The following is a 22,027-nucleotide window of genomic DNA, read 5'->3' as shown; positions in this document are numbered from 1 at the left end:
ATTCATTCATCTGTTTATTTTCTACTTTGTTATGTTAAAATTTCAAGGCAGCTTATATAAGCATATATAGAATAAAAGAAAGCATAAACTAATTAATAAAAACATGGGTAGGAATATAGAGAAGTATAAATGCCTGTCATTAGAACCTACATACTTGGCTGCAGGTGGGCCACAAATTTGGCTCTACATTTCAAAGGGAAAGGGAAACCTTGTTATTTTCAGAATTTGCAAACCTCATGAGATAAAAAACTAATTATTTAAGATGTATGCAAGATATTAATATTAATATCCTGTATGAATTTCTTAGGGTCTCTTATTTTTAAAGATATTACTATATAATGCAAGTTTTATCCTCCACCAAAATATTAATTTCATGGAGCTTTTTCTTGTAATGACCTTTACCCTGTGCCATTGGCATGATTCCCAGAATTTTCTTGAATCACGGGTTACAGAATTATTCTAAAGCAGGACTTGAAATTATTTTTACCCATTTATTGTTGGTAGAAGTATCTCAAAGGTTGTGTTAGACAGTAGTTATAGCAGTGGGTCTCAATTTTAGTATTAACTAAAGAAGTCATTAAAGCACACATTTCTCAGCCCCACTCCCAGAGTTGCAGATGTGAGGGGTAGGGCCCAAGAACATGCGTTTCTAACAAGTTCTCAAATGATGCTCCTACTGCTGGTCTGATGGCCACAGTTGGGAACCACTGAGTTACACAGTAGTATGGAACAGGTGGGATCTGACACTGATCTGCAATGCAATCAGCTCTGATGTTCTTGCAGGCTGAACAGAGCCATTTTGTAATGCAAGTGAGAGACCTTGTGCATGAGAAGCTCAGTCCTTCCTTACAGGGTTGTATGGGAAAGCCCTTACTAATTCCTAATAAATGGTTGTAGAATCGCAATCCCTTTTCTGCATATGCACCAGGTCCTAATAATTAGGAATTGAAGTTAAGTGCCTGACATATGTTGGAAAGGAATTTAATCAGCCTGAGAAGCTCTTAAGGGGGATGTGGAAAAAAGAATGTGAGGTAAGGGAAGGAAACATGGAGCTGCAGCAACATTTTGGCAAAGTGTTACACAAGTAGTATAAACTTCATTTTACAGGTATAGAAACTGAGCCCTGGGGGATTAAACAACTATTTAAGAGGTGGTGTCAGAATTTGAAACCAGACCTTTAATCCAAAGCCTGAGTTCTTAATAGAGGAAGTCTTTATTATTTCATCATCATTATTAATAATACTCTATGTGTGAGTAAAGACAGTCTTTAACCATACTCTGATACTGCCTGACTTTTTTATATAAATTAATAAGGTGAATATTTTATTTTAGATTGTAAATTCAACTGCCATAAACGATGTGCATCAAAAGTACCGAGAGACTGCCTTGGAGAGGTTACTTTCAATGGAGGTAAAAGTCCTTTTCTTAATTTCCAGAAAAGATCACAATTCTTTTGTGTATTATCTTTGTATAAGGTTATATTTGCATATTTTATTTTGCTTACTTTGTTTTTTAACTTTGACTTTTTTCTGATGTAATAATCAAGCAAGATACAGAGATCAGTAACAGTATACTTTTAATTATACCTTTCCGTCTTTCCTTTAACCACCTACCACTCTGTAGTCTAATGTGGCCAGTGGTGCTGCACATCCTCTTTTATCTTTAATACTTATTTTAAAACCCTGCTGTCCTTAGAACTATTTCATATTTCTAGTATTTATTGACTGCTTACTGTATGCCAGGCACTGTTCTAAACTCTTTACATATATTGACATTTAAACCTAAGAACAACCTTTTGAGATAAGGACTTACAGATGAGTAAACTTAGCACAAAAACATTAAATTAAATAACTTGCCCAAGAAATACAACCAATAAGTGGTAGAGTTGGGATTTGAACCCATATGGTCTGTTTTCTTAGTCCATAGTCTTTTAGAACTTAATGTACTGTCTCACTTTCTCTTTCTCCATCAAATAATCATTAGCGAAACATTTTTGCTTTTTACCGTTTTCTTTTGTTTTTGTTTTGTTTGTTTTCTCTTTTCATGATTATATCACTCAAAGTGATTACCTTTTTTGGAAGGAAGGAGTAATGACTCTAAACTTTCAGCATAATTTTTCCTTAACATTTACATGACTAGTAAAAATTGAATGTAAGTAGTTCTGTAGGAGGAAAAGCATAAGGAGTGGAAATTAAACTCCTCAAGAATTTAACATTTCCTCTTACGGCGTGTTTTCTGTGGTTGCTGTTTAACACCATTGACAGAGCATTATTGGTTTTCTCATTTCAGTTACTCGGAATTGATGCAGTTTTTCGATGATTAAAGTCTTTTCTAGATTTATCTAGTTCGTGTATTTTTGTACTTCTCTACCTTTTGACAAATGGATATGAAATACTATTTATATTTATTTTAATGTGCATTTGTCTTTATATTAACGAGTTTAAGCATCTTTCAGATGTTTACTGGTTAATTATGGGTTTTTCCCCTATAAATTACCTGTTCATATGCTATATATTCTACTAATTCTTTGTCAGCTTTATTGAGATATGATTTGTATACCTTACAGTTCACACATTTAGTTTATTCACAGTTATGCAGACATCACTACAGTCTAATTTTAGAACATTTTCATCATCCTGAAAAGAACTCCATACCTATTAGTAGTCACTTCCCATCCACTCTTCCCCATTAGCCCTGGCAACCACTAAATCAGCTTTTATCTCTATGGATTCGTCTATTCTAGACATTTCATATAAATAGAATCATACAATGTGTAGTCTTTTGTGACTGGTTTCTTTCATTTAGCATAATGTTTTCAAGGTTCATCCGTGTAACATGTATCAATACTTCATTCTTTTTTTATTGATGAATAATATTCCTCTGCATGAATAGACTGCACTTTATTTATCCATTCACCGGTCAGTCAATGGTCCTTTGAGTTGTATCTCCTTTGGAGCTATTATGGACAATGCTTCTATGAACATTTGAGTACAGATGAGTACGTATGTTTTCCTTTCACTTGGGTAGATAGCCAGTAGTGGACTTGTTGAGTCATATGGTAACCCTGTGTATAACATTTTGAAGACTGCCAAACTGTTTTCCAAAGCAGCTGTACCATTTTACATTCCCACCAGCAGTGTATGAGGATTCTAATTTCTATGTATCCTTGCCACCACTTGTTATTGTCTGTCATTTTGATTATTGCCATCCTAGTGAGTATGGAGTGATGTCTCGTTGTTTTGATTTGCATTTCCCAGATACTGCATACCTTTTTATATACTTATTGGTCATTTTTACATCTGCTTTGGAGAAATATCTATTCTGGTCTTTTGCCCATTTAACTAGGTTATTTATCTTTTTATTATTGAGTTGTAAGAGTTCTTTAAGTATTCTGGATACAAGTCCCTTATTTGATATATGATTTGAAAATGCTTTCTCCCACACTGTGTGCTGTCTTTTCACTTTCTTGAGGTATCATTTGCAGCAGAGAAGTTTTTAATTTTGATGAAGTCCAATTTATTTAGTTTTTTCTTTTGTCACTTAGGTTTTTGGTGGTATATCTAAGAAGGCTTTGCCTAACTCAAGGTCACAAAGTTTACTCCTGTTTTCTTCTAAGAGTTTTATAGATTAAGCTCTTACATTTAGATCTGTGATCCACTTTAATTTTTGTAATTGGTTTAAGGAAGAATTCCAATTTCATTTTTTTTGCATGTAGATGTCCAGTTGTCCTAGCACCATATATTGAATAGACTATTTATTCTTTCTTCATTGTATTGTCTTAGACCCTTGCGGAAAATCAATTGACTAGATGTGTAATAGTGTTAGCTAATCTTTTACTTTGCTTCTAGTATCTTTCGGCATGTCATAATTTAAAATTCTAATGCAGTCAAATTAATTTTCTGCCTTATGGTTTGTACATTTCATATTGTCCTAAGAAATATTTCTTTATCCTGAATCATAAAAATATTTTTCTATATTTTCATTTAAGAATTTTAAAACTTTTTTTCACATTTAGTACACTGTCTCTGTTTAGGTGTATTGATATTCCTTAATATAAAATTCTGAATTCATTTAAAACTTTGCCAGAACCTTCTACTCTGGGAACAGATACAGATATACCAATGGATATTGACAGTAGTGACATGAACAGTGATGGTAGTCGGGGCTTGGATGACACAGAGGAACCGTCTCCCCCAGAAGATAAAATGTTCTTCCTGGATCCATCTGATCTTGATGTGGAAAGAGATGAAGAAGCTGTTAAAACAATCAGGTAACGTGTGTGTAAGGATTGCAAGCTACTTCCAAATGCAGGGTCAGTCCAGGAGCTCTGTTAAGAAAGAACAAGCCACATCTCTTTAAGTGGGACCTAAAATGTAATTTAAAATCAGTTAAATTGTGCCTAATACTTTTACATGTACCACAGTATTTTTCTAAAATAAATTATATTACTCTTGCTATCCACTCAAGATGGGAAGGTATGAGAATCCTGTTTTCTTAAAGAGGAAAATGCTTTATTTAAGTATAGTCTAGATATAATATCTAGCTGTAGAGCATCCACCACAAAGTGCCAAAATTGAACCATCAATTGAAGCAACCAGTTTCTTCACACAGGCAGATTACCTGATGTTGGAAACACCAGTAAGAATCTATACCTGAGAATGTTGCACAAAGATGATGGTGATGAATTTGGGGGCAGTTTTCATATTACAATTAATCTGACTATTAGCACTTTGTAAAAATGCTACCAGATTATAAGACTTAAATATCTTCCTATGTTTATAGAAATTCAGTTTTTTATAGATACAGCCTATAGGATATACTACTTTGTGATAAAATTTACCATGCTGCCTAGGGTAGGAAGAATTCTAGCAGCAATCCCAAATGAGACCCTCTCCCAGGCTCCAGATTTTCCAAATGGGGAGGATTCTTTCTGCTCTATTCATTGTTTTCTTTTCTTTTCTTTTCTTTTTTTTAATATATTTATTTATTTATTTTTGGCTGTGTTGGGTCTTCGTTGCTGTGCACAGGCTTTCTCTAGTTGCGGCAAGCCAGGGCTACTCTTCGTTGTGGTATGCAGGCTTCTCACTGCGGTGGCTTCTCTTGTTGCGGAGCACGGGCTCTAGGCGCACAGGCTTCAGTAGTTGTGGTGCATGGGCTCAGTAGTTGTGGCTCACGGGCTCTAGAGTGCAGGCTCAGTAATTGTAGTGCGTGGTAAGCTTAGTTGCTCCGCGGCATGTGGGATCTTCCCGGACCAGGGTTCGAACCCGTGTCCCCTGCATTGGCAGGCAGATTCTTAACCACTGTGCCATCAGGGAAGTCCCTCATTGTTTTCTTATGTTTTGTGACCCTCCAAAAAAATGTGATGACAAATAATGATGACTTACAGTATTATCTTAGTCTTTTATAAATTAACTATGTATCATCATAACAGGATTAATTTATTTTCTTCTTCTTAAGCCATTGTTTGTCTTCCTAAGATATTTTGAAGAATTTTAGCTTAATTGTCTTTAAAAGGGCTTGATGAGCTTACAGTATTTATGATTTTTTAAGTTGAAGTTGTAAATATTTGTCATAAATTTAAAATATTTTTTAGTCCATCAACAAGCAATAATATTCCGCTAATGAGGGTCGTACAATCCATCAAGCACACAAAGAGGAAGAGCAGCACGATGGTGAAGGAAGGGTGGATGGTCCATTACACCAGCAGGGACACCCTGGTCAGTAATCACAGGCATTTTATTATGGTAGTGAAACTTTGTTATGTGCTTTATTTTGTGTATTTTTAAAATCAAAATGAGAATGAGATATATATTAAGACATCATAGTACTGGAACTATCATTACCTTTGTAAAGAATATTTCAAAGGTGGAATATTTAATGTACATCTTTATAAACTGGTGGAGCAGTAGAGATTCAAAGCGGGTCTGGTGGTATAACACCAAGTGCACAGTCTATGAAAGAAATAATTGATAACACTGGATTCATTACAATTAAAAACTTCTGCTTGGCAAAAGACAATGTTAAAAGATTGAGAAGACAAGCCACAGACTTGGAGAAAATGTTTGCATAAGAGACATCTGATAAAAGACTGTTCTCCAAAGTATACAAAAAACTCTTAAAATTCAACAGTAAGAAAACAACCTGATTAAAAAGTGTGCCGAAGACCTTAACATGTACCTCACCAAAGAAGATGCTTATATGGCAAATAAGAATATGAAAAGATGCACCACATCATATGTCATCAGGCAATTTAAATGCAAATTAAGACAGTGACATACTACACACCTGTTAGAATAGCCAAAAACCTAAACACTGAGAACACTAAATTCTGGCAAGATTAGAGCAACGGGAACTTTCTTTGACTGCTAGTAGGAACACAAAATGGTATTGCCAACTTTTGAAGACAGTTTGGCAGTTTCTTACAAAACTAAAATGCTTTTACCATGTGATGCATATGTTGTACTCTTTGCTGTTTACCCAAAGGAGATAAAAACTTATGTTCATACAGAAACCTGCAAATGGATATTTGTAGTAGCTTTATTAATAATTGCCGAAAACCTGGAAGTAATAAATGTCCTTCAGTAGGTAAGTGGATAAATAAACTGTGGTACATCCAGACAATGGAATATTATTCAGCACGAAAAAGCAATGAGCTATCAAGCCATGAAAAGACATGGAGGAATCTTAAATGTATATTACTAAGTGAAAGAAGCCAATGTAAAAAGATTACATACTGTATGATTCCAACCATATGATATTCATTCTAGAAAAGGCAAAACTATGGAGGCGGTAAAAAGATCACAGTTAGGGGTGGAGACTTGTAGGTATGAATAGGCAGGACACAGAATTTTTAGGGCAGTGAGAATACTCTATATGATACCATGATGATAGATACATGTCATTATGCATTTGTCCAAACCCATAGAATGTACACCACCAAGAGTGAACCATAATATAAACTGTGGACTTTTGTGATTATGATGTGTCAGTGTAGGTTTATCAGTTGTAACAAATGTGCCACTCTGATGAGGGGTGTTCATGATGGGGAGGGTTACACATGCGTGGGGACAGGGAGTATATGTGAAATCTCTGTATCTTCCCCTTAATTTTCTGTGAACCTTAAACTGCTCCAAAAAAGTAAAGTATTAATTTAAAAAAATGATTTAAAGACACACGTAAAAAAAAAAAATTCTGCATGGCAAAGAACAAAAGCAAAGACAAATGACAAACTGGAAAAAGTATTTTCAACCCATATTCTAAACAAGTAAAAAAAAAAGACCAGAATACAATAGAAAGATGGGCAATGAATATGAACATTCACAGACAAGGAAATACAAATGACTTTTAAATTTAAGATCTTGATCTCGTTTTTAATAAAAAATACAATTTAAAATTTTACCAAAATACCAATTTTTATTTATCAGTGTAGCAAAAGATCAAAAGGTCTAGTAACATGCTGCATTAGTGAAGGTTTGAGCAAGTTAGGCATGTTGCTGACGAGACTGTAAATTCGATCAAATCTTGTGCCGGATAATTTAACATTGACAAGTAAAATGACACGTGCATGTATCTTTTGACCCAGTAAGCCAACCTTTAGAAATTTAGCCTATAGGTAAATTACATATCTGTGTGTGTGCAATACATATGTATTTGTGTGTGCACGCATAAGATTCTTGCAAAGGAATCCCCAAAACCTAATAACATTTCTTGCCTGGAGTAAGGGTGGGAGTGAGATAGGAGTGATGATGGAAGTATACTTTTCACTATATATCCTTTTAATTTTCCGAATTTTGAACCTCACGAATTTTAAACCTATTCAAAAGTACAAACTTATGGATAGAAATGAAAGGGAAAGGAAAGTTCAGGCACTTTGGAGGAATCATTACTTTTGAACCTCACAGTTTTATGCTCTTTATAGAGAAAGAGGCATTATTGGAGACTGGACAGCAAATGTCTAACATTGTTTCAAAACGAATCGGGATCAAAGTATTATAAGGTAAAGATTTCACATCTTTAAAAAAATATGTACATTAAAATACTGTATGTTTTCCAAATATATCCAAATAATATTTATTAATTGTTATATTGGATTATACCTATTACAACTGTGCCTAATATAGTTTATAGAAGTCACTGTTAAGTTCCTTGTTGAAGCAACTGTCCTCTACCCCTCCATTTCACCCCCCATAACAGCCCTGCTACCAAAGGTTGTTTTTTGTTGCGTGTTTGTTTTTGTCCTGTCAGGTTGCTGCTGCTTTTCTTCTGGGTACCAAATGGTCCTCCATATCTGTGGATGCCTAACCATTTTATACAATGGACTTGAGCATCTGTGGATTTTGTTATCCACGGGGAGTCCTGGCACCAATCTCACTTGCATACTGAGGGACGACTGTACTATGATTTAGATTAGACTGTTAAGAAAGTCCCATGATCGTTGCCGGTCCAGAAGAGGCAAACGTGGTATTCGGCATTTCTCCCATCTTCCATTTTACCTTAGACCCCAGTTTTTAGATGCTTCTTTTGGCTCTTCTTTTCCTTTGTGTAGTTCTCTTTGCTTGGCTTGCTCCACATTTTGCCGTGTCACAGGCTGACACCAAACAAAATTGTCAGTGTAGCAGTTGTGTCAGTAAGAAAAAGTATAGAAACTAATGAATTGCTTTAAGCTGGTTGGGTTTTTTTAAATAAGTTTTTTGCTTTAGGAAGGGGACTAAACATTACAGTTACAGTTATGGACAGCACCAGAATGGAGTGCTTGAACAACTTAACACTGACATTCTTCTTTTGCTGCTGTTATTTCTGTTTCGTACTCCTTTGGGGCTGTATCTTGCAGATAGCAGCCAGTAGGGTAGTAGCTGTTGAGTTGATTCAGTGAAAACTGGGAAATGACAAGTGTTGGGTGTAGTGGCAATTGCCCTCCTAAATCCTTTCCTTCCTTTCATTCTAATGATCTGCTACAGGCCTGAATCACTAGCTTGATTATTATACCCCATGCTCTGCTTCTGGCATTGATGGACATGCAGATCATTCAAAGCAGATACCATCATTAAGACTTGACTGTATGTTCCATGTGTCACGTACTTGTATTTGTCTTAATGGTATTCATTAGAAACGCTTATCTTTGATTGTTTAGTGTATTTGAAAATTTTAAAAAGATGTATTCATATTTCATAATGCTTAATTTTTGCTTTAGGAAATTCCACTTTCAGAGATTCTTCGTATATCTTCCCCACAAGATTTCACGAACATTTCACAAGGCAGCAACCCACACTGTTTTGAAATCATCACTGATACTATGGTATACTTTGTTGGCGAGAACAGTGGGGACAGCTCTCACAATCCAGTTCTTGCTGCCACTGGAGTGGGACTTGACGTAGCACAGAGCTGGGAAAAAGCAATTCGCCAAGCTCTCATGCCTGTTACCCCTCAAGCAAGTGTTTGTACTTCTCCAGGGCAAGGGAAAGATCACAGTAAGCAATAAGCTTGTTGATGGCTTTTTTCCCCCTTTGGTTCATAAGCATTTTGTGGGTGTAGTTGTGTTTCTGTATTTATTTTTAATGCTCATTTTAAGTTTCATTTTTAGTAACCAATACCATTAGTTAATTCCTTTATAAAATTATGTTGGTTATAGTATATGTATACAATCCCCAGAGCTAGGCTCCAGAGTCAGTGTCACTACATTTAAATTCTGGTTCTGCCAACCTGTTATGTGATCTTAGCAAGTACTTTCCTTCTCTGTAATAGTACCTACTTTATAGGGTTGTCAGCATTAAATGAAAGAGAACCATAAGGTGTTGAGTAAACTACTAGTATTAGTATTTTGCTTCATGGTGGGATTTTCAGGCTATAAAGTGTTATAGTTCACATACTCAGGAAATCTGTGAAGTCAGAAATGCTGTATTTCTTTTAACTGAATTAAAACATTCAGAAACATTAAAAAAATATTGAAACACATGTCCTTTGCACCAACAAAATTTATAAAGTAAAACCTAAATTTGATAAAGGTTCAAGTGAACACTTAATCAGAAAGCCATAGTAAAATGTCACTTTCCCCTCCCTTGGCATTATTTCGTTTATGGGGAAACATCATTCATTCATTAGACAAATAATATTTAAATTGAAAGAGGTATCAACCATTTTCTTTTTTTCTTCTTTTTTGGCCGCGCTGCACAGCTTGCGGGATCTTAGTTCCCCGACCAGGGATTGAACCCAGGCCCCGGCAGTGAAAGCGCTGAGTCTTAACCACTGGACCTCCAGGGAGTTCCCTCAACCAGTTTCTAAATGTTCTTTATTTCAGTTCAGCTATGCTACTTGGTACACCTGTTCTCGGCATTATGCTAGGCCCTGAGCTAGAATACGAAAGAAACACAGAAAATTTAAGAGCTACTAAGGGAAATAGGACATAACGTATATAAGTGTTAGATGGTAGCATAAAGCAGTAGAGTGCAAAAATGAGTAGTGCATTTCTCGAGGAACTCAGATATGGATAGGAAGAGTAAGCAGAGACTTCATGGTAGTGGAGCCTGATTTGAACCTTGACCTTGGATCTCAAGTAGGTTAGGATAGGCAGAGCTAACCTGGGAGGGGTGGAGGGGAAGTGTCACTGGTGCTGAGGAGACAGGTGTGATCAAAGGGATGAGAGTAATGACCATGAAAATGTTTGGTGTTGAATATTGATTCCTAAAGGGTGAATAAACGGATATTCACAGTGCTTCTTAAATTTGAGGGGATTTTAGACAGAACTGTCTGATATTAAAACCATGGACCTTTCCCCCCAGAAAATAATGCGGGCACATAACACACAAATTTTATATGTAATTGGATTTAGGGACCTTCTCAAGCCCATCCATGGACCTCTTCCCTAGGGTTAAGAGTCCCTAAAAACAGGTTGCAGAAGGGCCAAGAGTGAGAACTCTGGAGAATGAAAGCCCAGTTCTGCTGCTTTACTAGCTTCATGATCTTGGCCTCTTCTGTTCTCTAATCTAAAAGGGAAATGATAATAAATGCATATGATGCACTTAGCACCATTCGTGACCCATTAGTGAAACTATTACTGTGTTGCTGCTGCTGCTGTCCTTGTAACAACGTATCTGGAGCAGAGTTCTCCTGGGAAGCAACAGAAATTAAAACTGGGTGAAGTTAGACAGTGGAGGCCTTTGGAAGAAAATAAAATATTGACTTAAACTAGGAAACTGGAACTACTGAAAAGCAGAGTTTTAGGCTCATTAATTTAGTTGATGCTGTGCCTTTTATGTCTGTTTCATTAATATTTAATTTTTGGATTTTTAAAAATATTTTAAAATTGGCCTAATATTTTAAAATGGAGTTTTTCCACAGTCATCTTACTTATTTTTGATGTATAGTTGCTTATATTTCCTTCTTATTGAAGTTTTACATTTTTATATTTGGGATTATGAAGGAAATTTCATATCTTTGAGTTGTCACTGAGATTCTAGATTTTTGACAACTAGTCTCTTGCTTACTTTCCAAATTTCCCTTTTTCCTTTTTCTTGTCAGTTTCTTCCTTTGTTTACCAAAGTAATACAGACATTTAAACTTTATAGAAATATGTAATATAAAATGAGAAATTCCTCCCTATACACATGTGACACATCCCCCTATTCCCAATCATATACCTCCCCCCTCAGAAAACCATTATTAATAGTTTGGTGTATATGTCTTGATTTGGGGATGGCTTGTGGGGAGGGGAGTCTATACTACATTGTTATAATTTTATTTTCACACAAAAATGTATTATACATTTTTGTCGTAAAAGATGTGTGATCTTTTTACAACTTGGTTTCATCAACTATTTAATATATATCATATATATTTCAATGTCAGTATTAGATATATATAATTTATTTTTTATTATGACAGTAATGCATACTTTTTATGCATTTTTTTAAATGCAAGCAGTCTAAAAGTGTATAAAGATTAAATCTTTGTTCCTCAACCCCACCTCTCTCACTCACCAGAAGTAATCATATTTTGTTTGTTTTCGATTCAAATGCCACTACACTGCAACTTACCTTTTTAACTTAATAATGTCATAAATAGCTTTCTGACTCAGTTCCTATAGCCCTACATCCTTAAATGTTTAGATAGTATTCTTTTGTATGGACGTATCATATTTTATTTAACCAGTTTCCTGTTGATGGATTAGTATTGTATATGGATAAATTTTGTTTTAATGAATGTAATTATATTAAGTGTATGTTAGCTAGTTTTTAAAATTTAATATATTGTGAGCATTCACATGTCAGTAACTATTAATATTACTAAGTTATGGACTAACAGTTTTTTTTTTCCATACATCATTCTTATATTTTACAGAAGATTTGTCTACCAGTATCTCTGTATCAAATTGTCAGATCCAGGAGAATGTGGTAAGTAAACATTACAGCTAAAATATGCAAATTGGGTGATAAAGGAAAATAAAATGTGAAAATCTTATTAGAAAAATAAGTTTATAGCCCAAAGTGTTGCGCAGTTTGCCTAAAGACACTAGGCTAGACTGTGTGGGTGATAACTTCCCTGAGGAGTTCTGCTTTATGAAGGAAACTGAGGTTTCCTTTTAAATTATGAAAATAAAGTTAACTTTTTGTAAGTGACATTAGAATATCACAAAGTGATAGACTAGTTCAAAGAGAAGGGAGAGGCTACTTCTTTCTGGGTCAGAGCAGGGAAAGCTTCCCAAAGGAAGTACAACTTGAAATATGCCTAAAAGGATGGAAAAGAGTTTTGACACAAGTGCTGAGAGGATATGGATGGGGGAACATTTCATGCAAGTACAGAGAAGAAGGAAATGCAGGATTTTAAGGAAGAGTCAAGATTCATTTCAGCTGGTGTATGTAGGTACATGTTGGGGATTACAGTAGGGATCAGCATACTTTCTATAAAGGGATAGAAGTAAATACTTTAGGCTTTGCGGACCATATACAGTTACGAACTCAACTTGGCCGTTGTCGTGAGAAAGCCACAGGCAATACTTAAAGGAATAAGCATGGCTGTTTTCCAGTAAAACTTTATTTATGGTCACATATATTTGAATTTCATATAATTTCATGTTTCACAAGACATTATTATTTTGATTTCTTTCAACCATTTAAAAATTAAAACTCTGTTCTTAGTTCGGGGGCTGTACAAAAAGAGGCAGCAGGCTGGATTTGGCCCACAAGCCATAGTTTGCCAACCCCTGGATTAGAAAGAAAAAAGTCTAGAAAAAGAAGTCAGAAAATTGTTCATTAGCTATATATAAATTTCTCTGATAAAATCTCTTATTCTTTAACTGGGGCATCCAGCTGCTATTGTTCTATAACATGTAAATGTTGTTGGATTTTCTAAGATTGCAGTGAAGACTGATATCCAGTAGTGCTATGGGAGATAGAGGGTTTCAGTGAGATTTAATCTGTGTGTCTCTTGTCCTAGTGGTAGGTAGAATAGGTACCAGATTACTGGGGAGAGAAAGATGTTTTCTTATTTCATTTTTACAGATAAGAAGACCAGTCCCAGGGAATTCAGCTTACTTACGATTACCTAATTTAAACAGAAATTAGGATTCGTGGAATTACTGATTTTTATATGCCAGGCACTGGACTTGACACTTTGTATATATCCTCTTTTAATTCACTTAAAAATCCAGTGAGATAGATGTTATTATATCCACTTTACCAATGAGGAAATGAGGCCTGGGAGACTTGGTTTATCCAGTCACGTGACTGCAGTGAGACCCGCACTGTCTGGGAATGTAACACCGAACGAGACAGGTGTAGTCCCTGGCTTCATGGAGACTGTAGCACATACCCAAACAAAAGACAGACCTTGACTGAAGATCTGTGGGGAGGGTTGCCGAGCGCCTTCCAGGAGCTCTCTGACAGCGACAACCACTAGTGAGGAAAAAGGAAGACGAAAGGGAGGGGAGGAGATGGAGGAGTGGATTTGAGCTACACATACTCTTTTCATCAGTCTTTAAAAATTAGTCTGATCTCAATAATATGAACCTTTGAGTTTTTCTTTCAAATCAAAGATAGCAAATCTCTTTAATGGTAAAGTAGGTAAAGCTTTGTTCTTAATTTTTTATGTTAATTTACTTTTCATAGATCACTACTTAATAAATATATTTTTTAATTCAAAGCATTTTTTCCCAATGGTCTTCTTACAGAATACATTATAGTTGTGCATTAAGAGTCATAGTATTAAAGCTGGGCTTTTTTAGGACATAGAAAGCCTATATTTCATAAAATATTTTGTGAAAATTAGTTCCGTCAATCATAAAAACTAAAATGTATTTAAGTATTTGAATGAAAAGAGTCAGAGTTGTTGACATTATTTCATAGAGGTAATAACACTGCTTACTCTTTCCTAAATAGGACATCAGTACCGTTTACCAGATCTTTGCAGATGAGGTGCTTGGTTCAGGCCAATTTGGTATCGTCTATGGAGGTAAGCAACTACAGCCTTTTGCATATTGTAGATAACATAGAAAAATTATGAAATTTAAAAACATCTGCCAGCTGTTAACATCTTGTCACAGTTTCGTCAAGTGGTGTTTTTCTCAAAGGTTAACCTACATACATTTAGCTAAGCCCTTTTCACTATAACTGAGTATTAATTCCTTAATTTAAACTAAGAACTTTAAAAAGTAACAAAGAATAAGAAAATTCACAATAGTCTTTATCTTTTCTTGTAGCTTACACATAAAGATGTTTGGGAAAAATAAATGGTTTGAAGTTTATGTTGGACTATGAAAGTTTGTTTATTGAAGTATATGCCCCACTGGTTTTCCCACACAAATGGCACCATTTGTCTACTATTGGCATGAATGGTATCAGGTCTGAAGACATGGAATCTTATCCAGCTCTGTGACTTCCATTGGCAAAGTCATTTAACCTCGCTGTGCCTCAGTATCTTCATCAGTTTAATGGAGCTAATAAAACCTGACCTGCATAGTTCACAGGATTTTTAATATTCATTAAACCTAATATATGTAAATGTACTTTATAAGCTATGATACAAGGTATAAAAGGAAAGTAATGTTAAACCCTTTCATTCCTTACTGAGACTAGTTGGCCTTTCTGCCTGAAGACTGTATAGTTAAGTCACTCTGTGCTGATCCAGTGAACCTAGAATAAAATTAGTTAATTGGTACAATGTTTCTATCTTGACAGAATTTCTAAAGACTAAGTCACATAGTTAACTATCATTTCTTTAATAAAGTGGATTATTTTTCAGCAAACAAGTTCATTCAAATTTCCTGCTGTTTCAAATAACGAAACAGCCTTTATTAGGGGCAATTACTATAAGGGAAAATATAATTTATTTCTTAAAATTAAAGGTTAGTGATGGAGAAAGAACAAAATGAGCTGAAAAAAAGAAATACACAAATACATACATATCAATTTCAGTTTGTGGATAACTTCCTGATAAAGCTTTTGTATTGTATGTGGGATGTCAATTTGTGTCTTCTTTCTTTTCTGTACTTTTTTTAAAAATAGGAAAACACAGAAAGACTGGAAGGGATGTGGCTATTAAAGTAATTGATAAGATGAGATTCCCCACAAAACAGGAGAGTCAGCTCCGTAATGAAGTGGCTATTTTACAGGTAAAAAAAAACCCCAAAAGTTGCTTTGTATTGGTTTTAATTTTTGATTTATGAGTTTTTAAATCCAAGTCTATTTAGTGTGCTGATAAGATTTTGGTTTTTGTTTTCTTTGTTCTCATTTTTCTTTGTTCTCATTTTATGACCTTTTGGCTCAGTGAGAGGCTGGTGAGCATCTGAATTAACTCCCTAAGTTTTTTTTTAAAAAAGGCAAAATTAGGTTACAATAATCTAGGAGTTACAAGGACTGCCATTATGATAGTAGTTTGTTTAGAACACATTTTCCTAAGGAAAATCTTAAACAAAAAACCTCAAATTTCATTCTTAATTCATCAATGCACGAGCACAAAATACTTTGATACTTCTACCACCACATTTCATTATAATAGTTTAGTCCATTAAGGTATATTTTTAAAGATACATTGGCAATGACTTAAATCCCATAAAATAAATTACTGTGTGTTTTTATTTAGCATTTTTCTCTCTTTTGGACATCATCTAGAAGAGTAAAATTTAGCTTTATTTTTCTGAATATCATATAATTAATTTATAATATGCAAATATTTATTAATTCATTGTGTAGCTTTTGCATAGTATTTAAGAAATCATGGTGATATAATAGTTAATGCTGTCAGAGCCCCATTTGCTTGTGGGTGAAGTTCAAGAAGACACAGCCTATTGAACTTGTGCTTCTTTGGAGAAGAAGGTAAGAAACTTATAAACATGTAATTAATTTTACATTTATTACATTATTGGTCACTGTTAGTAACATTTGCCTCACTTTTTTTCAGAGGAGTGATAATCAAAAGATTGTGGTCTACAAGCTACCTGTGGTCACTTCAAGGCTGCCTCCTCCTATAAAGCTACCTTTAAAATAGAATATTAGCAGCATTCAGATTCTGCATTAGAGTTTGAATATACTGTTAGAGATCTTTTTTCATATCTAATTTTGGACTCTTTCTCAATATCCAATCAATATGCAAAAAAATAAATATTAAGAATTTATTCATAAGGATTGATTTTTCCTTGTCATTTTTAAAAATTTTTATTGAAGTATATAGTTGATTTACAATGTTGTGTTAATTTCTGCTCTACAGCAAAGTGACTCAGTTATACATATATATATTCTTCATATTCTTTTCCATTATGGTTTATCACAGGATATTGAGTATAGTTCCCTGTGCTATACAGTAGGACCTTGTTTTTTATCCATCATATATATATTAGTTTGCATCTGCTAACCCCAAGCTCCCAATCCATCCTTCCCCCACCCACCCTCCACCTTGGCAACCACAAGTCTGTTCTCTATTTCTGTGAGTCTGTTTCTATTTCGTAGATATGTTCATTTGTGTCATATTTTAGATTCCACGTAAAAGTTCTCCTTGTTACTTTGATCACAAACACAGCTCTGTACTAAATACTGAAGCTTTTTTCCCACATGTTATCAACTGCAAATCTTAATAACTAAATTTAGGAATTTCCAGATAATATACAATGTAAACACTTTATTATTATAGCCCTCTGGTTATTTTCAGAATGAAATTATTTCAGAATTAAATAATTGTCGCCTGTGGGATTTTTCACTTTCATTTCACAGGGCTATAGTAATGTCAAATGTCCTTTTGCTATTGCCTGAAGAGGGTAGTAGAGTAGTGGGAGAAAAGGTGAGGTGCTCTCATGGCTCCCTATGTAAATGGGAAAATGTTCTCAGAAACTTAAGAGCAAAATTTCTAGTTTGACCGTTGTAGTGTAAATTCAGTATTTTCCCCTTCTCTTCTTGGAAATCACCCAAAAGCTACAAGAAAAATGATAAACAGAAAAGCATACTCTATCTTTAACAAAAATAGAAAAGAGTTCAGCCCTACAAAATAGGTGGAAGTTTTTCCAAAAACAGTGGAAATGGACCAGGCAAATGTAGGAAGAGGCACCACAATAAGAACTGGTTTTGCTGGCTCTTTCTGAGCTCTACAATCATGACAGCCTCTCTCTAGTTCCTCTCAAATAGAAGAAAGCCAAGGGAGTCATGATCTAATAAGATTTAATTCAGGAGAAAACACATGAAGTGAATTGAAGTAGGGCACTCTAACAGTGGAAGAGTGCAAATCACACTAAACCAAATGACATCAACAACATCTATAAAGGAAAACTAGAGACCATACAGGGAGGAACAGACAAGCACATTAGTAGTCCATGACAGATGAAATAGACAAAGCTAAGTAAGAACAGAGGAGGCCTAAACAGTATAAGGTAGATCTAACCAGTCTATGTTGAACACTGTACCCTAAAAACAAATAAGTACCCTATTAATTCAAAAAAACAGTAGAATAAACAGTACTTTTTGGTCTTAATGCACTAAAGCTAGAAATAAATTATAAAATCAGAAAACAAAAACTCCCACCACCTGAAAAAAAAATTTTTTTTGAGTCTTAATTCTTGAATCAGAGAGCAAAATCAAGATTGGAGTATTTAGAAAATAATTGTGGAAATACTGTATATCAGAGCTTTTGGACTATTGTTCACAGAAATCTTGGTAACCTCAAATATTTAATCAAGAAAGAATGAACATAAATGAATTAAGAGTCTAACTCAGTAAGTTGAAGGATGAACAGTCAACCTGAGGAAAACAGAAGGAATTAACAGAGATAAAAAAGGAAATTAATAAATTTAGTATAATAAATCCAAAAGTTGATTATCGGGCGGCGGGGGGGAGTGGATAACAATAAAGTAAGTGTCCAACCGAATCAAAATATAAGAAGATATAACAACATTTTGGAGAGACGATCACAAATACTGAAAAAATTTTAGGGAATCTTAAGATACTATCTTGTGCAACTCTGTTAGATAAACTTGAAAACCTGGAGAAAATGATTCTCTATGAAAGTATAATTTACCAAAACAGACTCTAGAGGAAATAGGACATTTAAACAAATAGAAGAAGTTGTTAAAAGAATTTATGTTACAGCATACTTCTGTTTTTGTGTGTGCATGCATGTGTTTTCAAGGATGGTGGCGGGAAAAAAGAAACTTAAGAGGTAGTCAACTACAACATAGGGGACAGCCAACCACACTTCCAACTCTAAATCGGTCAAAGTTATGATGTTCTGAATCTTCTGCTTACTGCCATTATCATGCCCCACCACTGTGGGGTATTTCACTTTCATGTATCTACTATAAGACTGTGTCACTTTTGCTACCTGGAACACCATGTCATTAACTTGTTTTAAGCTGATTAGTAAACAGTATTTATCTTGCACTTGCTATATTCACTTTCTAAACATTTTTAAAACAACCATGATTCAGAAGTTGAGCTAAAAGTGACTAAGACACAGTCTCTGCTCTCAGAGAACTTACTAGGCTACAGAGTAAGATACATATACACGTAATACAGTACCATGGGATAAGCAGTGCTGCATAGAGTGCAGTGGCAACTACTGCAGTAGTCTGGAAGAGAGGTAATGTGAGCTAAACGGGAGGCATTACAGTGGGAACTGAGAAATGATGGTGTATTCAAAACACATTTTAGAGATGGAGCCCAACTTCACATAGGCCAAAAAAAAGTTTGCCCTCTTGGCATACTTAGATACCCATAGTAAGGAAAAAAAGCATAAGAAAAGTATATTTCTGTTAATAAGTATTAAAAAGTTTAATCACTTGAGCCAATATTTAAGAGCATATTTAAGATTGAATAAGAAGAATGAAACCAGATTACTGAATATATTAAAATCCACACAGAGGAATTTAAATTTATGTCCAGAAATAACCATTGAATGTTTTTTGTGTATGGCTGACTTCTCAAATTGCTTTTGAAGAAGTTTTGTTTCTTTTTTTAATATCAGTTAATTAAGATAGATTGTTTTTTTATTAGCAGATACAGTATCACATTCAGCTTTGTATTTCTCCAACCCTGTTAACCTAGTAGTGCTTAAGAAAAAGGGGTGATGGTAGTAAAGAGATGCTCAGCCTAAAAGAGGGAAGACCAAATCAAGGTATAATACAATGAGATCAAGACTTAGATAAATACCTTAAAGACAAAACCACCTGTTTGAGCTAAGACCCTCACAAACAGCCCCAAAGAACCAAAGCTCTGTGTAATTGGCTAAACTTTGATTGGCAGTTGGTGCCTATTCATGCACAGCATAAAATTAGAGTACTATCAGAAGATTAAAAAGATGAGAAGGAAGGAAAAGAAGTAGTAATGGACAAGGGCATTTACATTGGAAAAACTGGGAAGACATTCTTTCCCTTCAGTGCATCCACTCTCCAATACAGAACTTGGAAAATCAAAATCTATGATCCTTTTTATTTTGTTTGCTTTTATTTATTTTTCTAAGCTATTTTTTTCTTTCTGTGCCATTATTCCATACAATTAATTGCAGCACATTGTTAGATATTAATATTTGCACAGTAAAACTTTTACTCAAGTTGGTCACATAAATATCCTGCAACTCTTCAGAATTTGCACCATCCTGGGATTGTAAACCTGGAATGTATGTTTGAAACCCCAGAACGAGTTTTTGTAGTAATGGAAAAGCTGCATGGAGATATGTTGGAAATGATTCTATCCAGTGAGAAAAGTCGACTTCCAGAACGAATAACTAAATTCATGGTCACACAGGTATTTTAACTTTTTTTGAAACTAGAAAATAATAAAAACTACGAGAAATGGTAGTGCTTTTACATATTGTAATATTGTGGGAATTGTTAACTTTGAAGAACAAAATAACACTTTTAGTTAAATCTTGATGAACTGTAGTGGACTTTTTAAATTATTATACCACTCAAGGGGTCCAGTTAGTGTTTAGCTGTGATTTTTCCAGAAATAGAAAAAAATTCTGTTTTCTTCAATAACAGATACTTGTTGCATTAAGGAATCTACATTTTAAGAATATTGTGCACTGTGATTTAAAGCCAGAAAATGTGCTACTCGCATCAGCAGAGCCGTTTCCTCAGGTGAGATATTCTCCAAAACCTTTTTTAAGTACGGTTTTAAGTATCTGTCTGACAACATTATAAAGTACCCATGTAATGAAAGGCAGTGCTGTAGGTTCAGAACATAACCATCTTACAGAAAAAAAGTTTCTACCTTATAACTGCCATTGAGGATTTATACCTGAATAGTCTGAATTCAGATTTTACTAATTATATTGCTTATTTTCATGAAGACTTTTTAGACTTAATGACTTTTTAGACCAGTTCTCAAGGAATAATTTTTTTGCACAATTCACCCCTCCCTGTGGGTTGGGAATGAAGTAGGGAGAGTCAGCCTTGGTTGGTGCTTGGTGCTCAGGACAAATTCCCCATGAAATAAAACAAACTGAGGGATGACCCTGAAATGAGAAGACTAGATTTTGGTTGAGGCAGGCAGCTAACACTTCTTCCTCTTTAGAGTACTATATTTCAAACATTTTCAGCAAAACCTATGGAAGAATTACATTTCCCATCACCGCCAGTGCTCACATATGTATTACGATATGTATGTGTGTGTCTCTCCTGCGTGTGATGCATTCATTTTTTTACTTGGTTAAATTTCATTTCATTAAAAAGTGTTGATCTTGATCCAAATTTATTTCATAACCTAAAAATGGTTATTAACCCAAAGTTTGAAACATTTGTCCTGAGGAATACCTATTGGTGGTACCTATGAATATTTCTCATGATTGTCATCAACTAGAATAATCTGTTGCAAATTATTGTTTATGTACATTTAAAACACAATTAGACAAGTGGCTAGAATAAGGACAACAGATGACTATTTCACTTGGTAAATACAACTCAGATTCTCTGTCAAGAAAAAGATGTATTTAAAAAAATTATTCAACTTTTACTTTTAAGGAAGTAATCATATTCCTTTTGTAATGCCTATGTGAATAAAAGTAATCCTCTATCTTTGTGAGGTCAAAAAGGTTCCATAAGCATTGGTGCAATACTTTAAAGTGCTTCCATGTATTATTTCATTTGATCTTCAAAAGAGTATGGACAAAGGATGTACACCCCTACAGCTAAGGTTAAAACTCCAGCTTTCTGACCTCCATTAGGAACAAAGGGAAAATAATGTCACTTACTTGATACTCTTTTTTTTTGGTCAAGTGCTAGCCATGGCCCCTCTTCTTTATTCAGTTGCCAAACTGCCAAGTCATCTTTACTTTATCAAAATGTTAGCTGAAATATGGCATTTAATGAAAAAAAGAGTTCACATTTCTTCATGGTCAATAATCCTGTTCTTCAAATATTTAGAGGAAGTAGCTGAATTCAGTAATGACACAGAACAAATATCATCATAAAAACATGTATGAAGGTCCATCTTTGCTTTCCACTCACTGTTTGTACCACTGGTTTGTAGAGGCCTCTCAATTTATCTTGAAGTTTTTAGTGAAGACATTTTGTGAATCAGGGCATTTCCCCCGGACAGTACTTGGCATTTGCTTGTTC

The 22,027-nt window shown here is 34.6% G+C and overlaps 1 protein-coding gene across 3 annotated transcripts in view; it reads left to right on the top strand.

The window, feature by feature from the left end:
- The window catches only part of PRKD3 (protein kinase D3), an 83,548-nt gene that overhangs the window by 54,652 nt on the left and 6,869 nt on the right, over positions 1 to 22,027 (top strand). For all 3 annotated transcript variants that reach the window (XM_061168713.1, XM_061168711.1, XM_061168712.1), the window contains 10 exons: positions 1,333 to 1,410; positions 4,087 to 4,270; positions 5,594 to 5,717; positions 7,919 to 7,996; positions 9,191 to 9,467; positions 12,334 to 12,386; positions 14,370 to 14,442; positions 15,495 to 15,601; positions 20,052 to 20,213; positions 20,450 to 20,548. In XM_061168713.1, coding sequence (XP_061024696.1) covers positions 1,333 to 1,410; positions 4,087 to 4,270; positions 5,594 to 5,717; positions 7,919 to 7,996; positions 9,191 to 9,467; positions 12,334 to 12,386; positions 14,370 to 14,442; positions 15,495 to 15,601; positions 20,052 to 20,213; positions 20,450 to 20,548 — 1,235 coding nt within the window. The remainder of the gene's footprint in view (positions 1 to 1,332; positions 1,411 to 4,086; positions 4,271 to 5,593; positions 5,718 to 7,918; positions 7,997 to 9,190; positions 9,468 to 12,333; positions 12,387 to 14,369; positions 14,443 to 15,494; positions 15,602 to 20,051; positions 20,214 to 20,449; positions 20,549 to 22,027) is intronic.

Source organism: Eubalaena glacialis, chromosome 14, assembly GCF_028564815.1.
Source record: "Eubalaena glacialis isolate mEubGla1 chromosome 14, mEubGla1.1.hap2.+ XY, whole genome shotgun sequence".
Taxonomy (NCBI): Eukaryota; Metazoa; Chordata; class Mammalia; order Artiodactyla; family Balaenidae; genus Eubalaena; species Eubalaena glacialis.
Note: the sequence above shows the minus strand (reverse complement) of the source record. Positions and strands in the feature narration are given on the sequence as shown.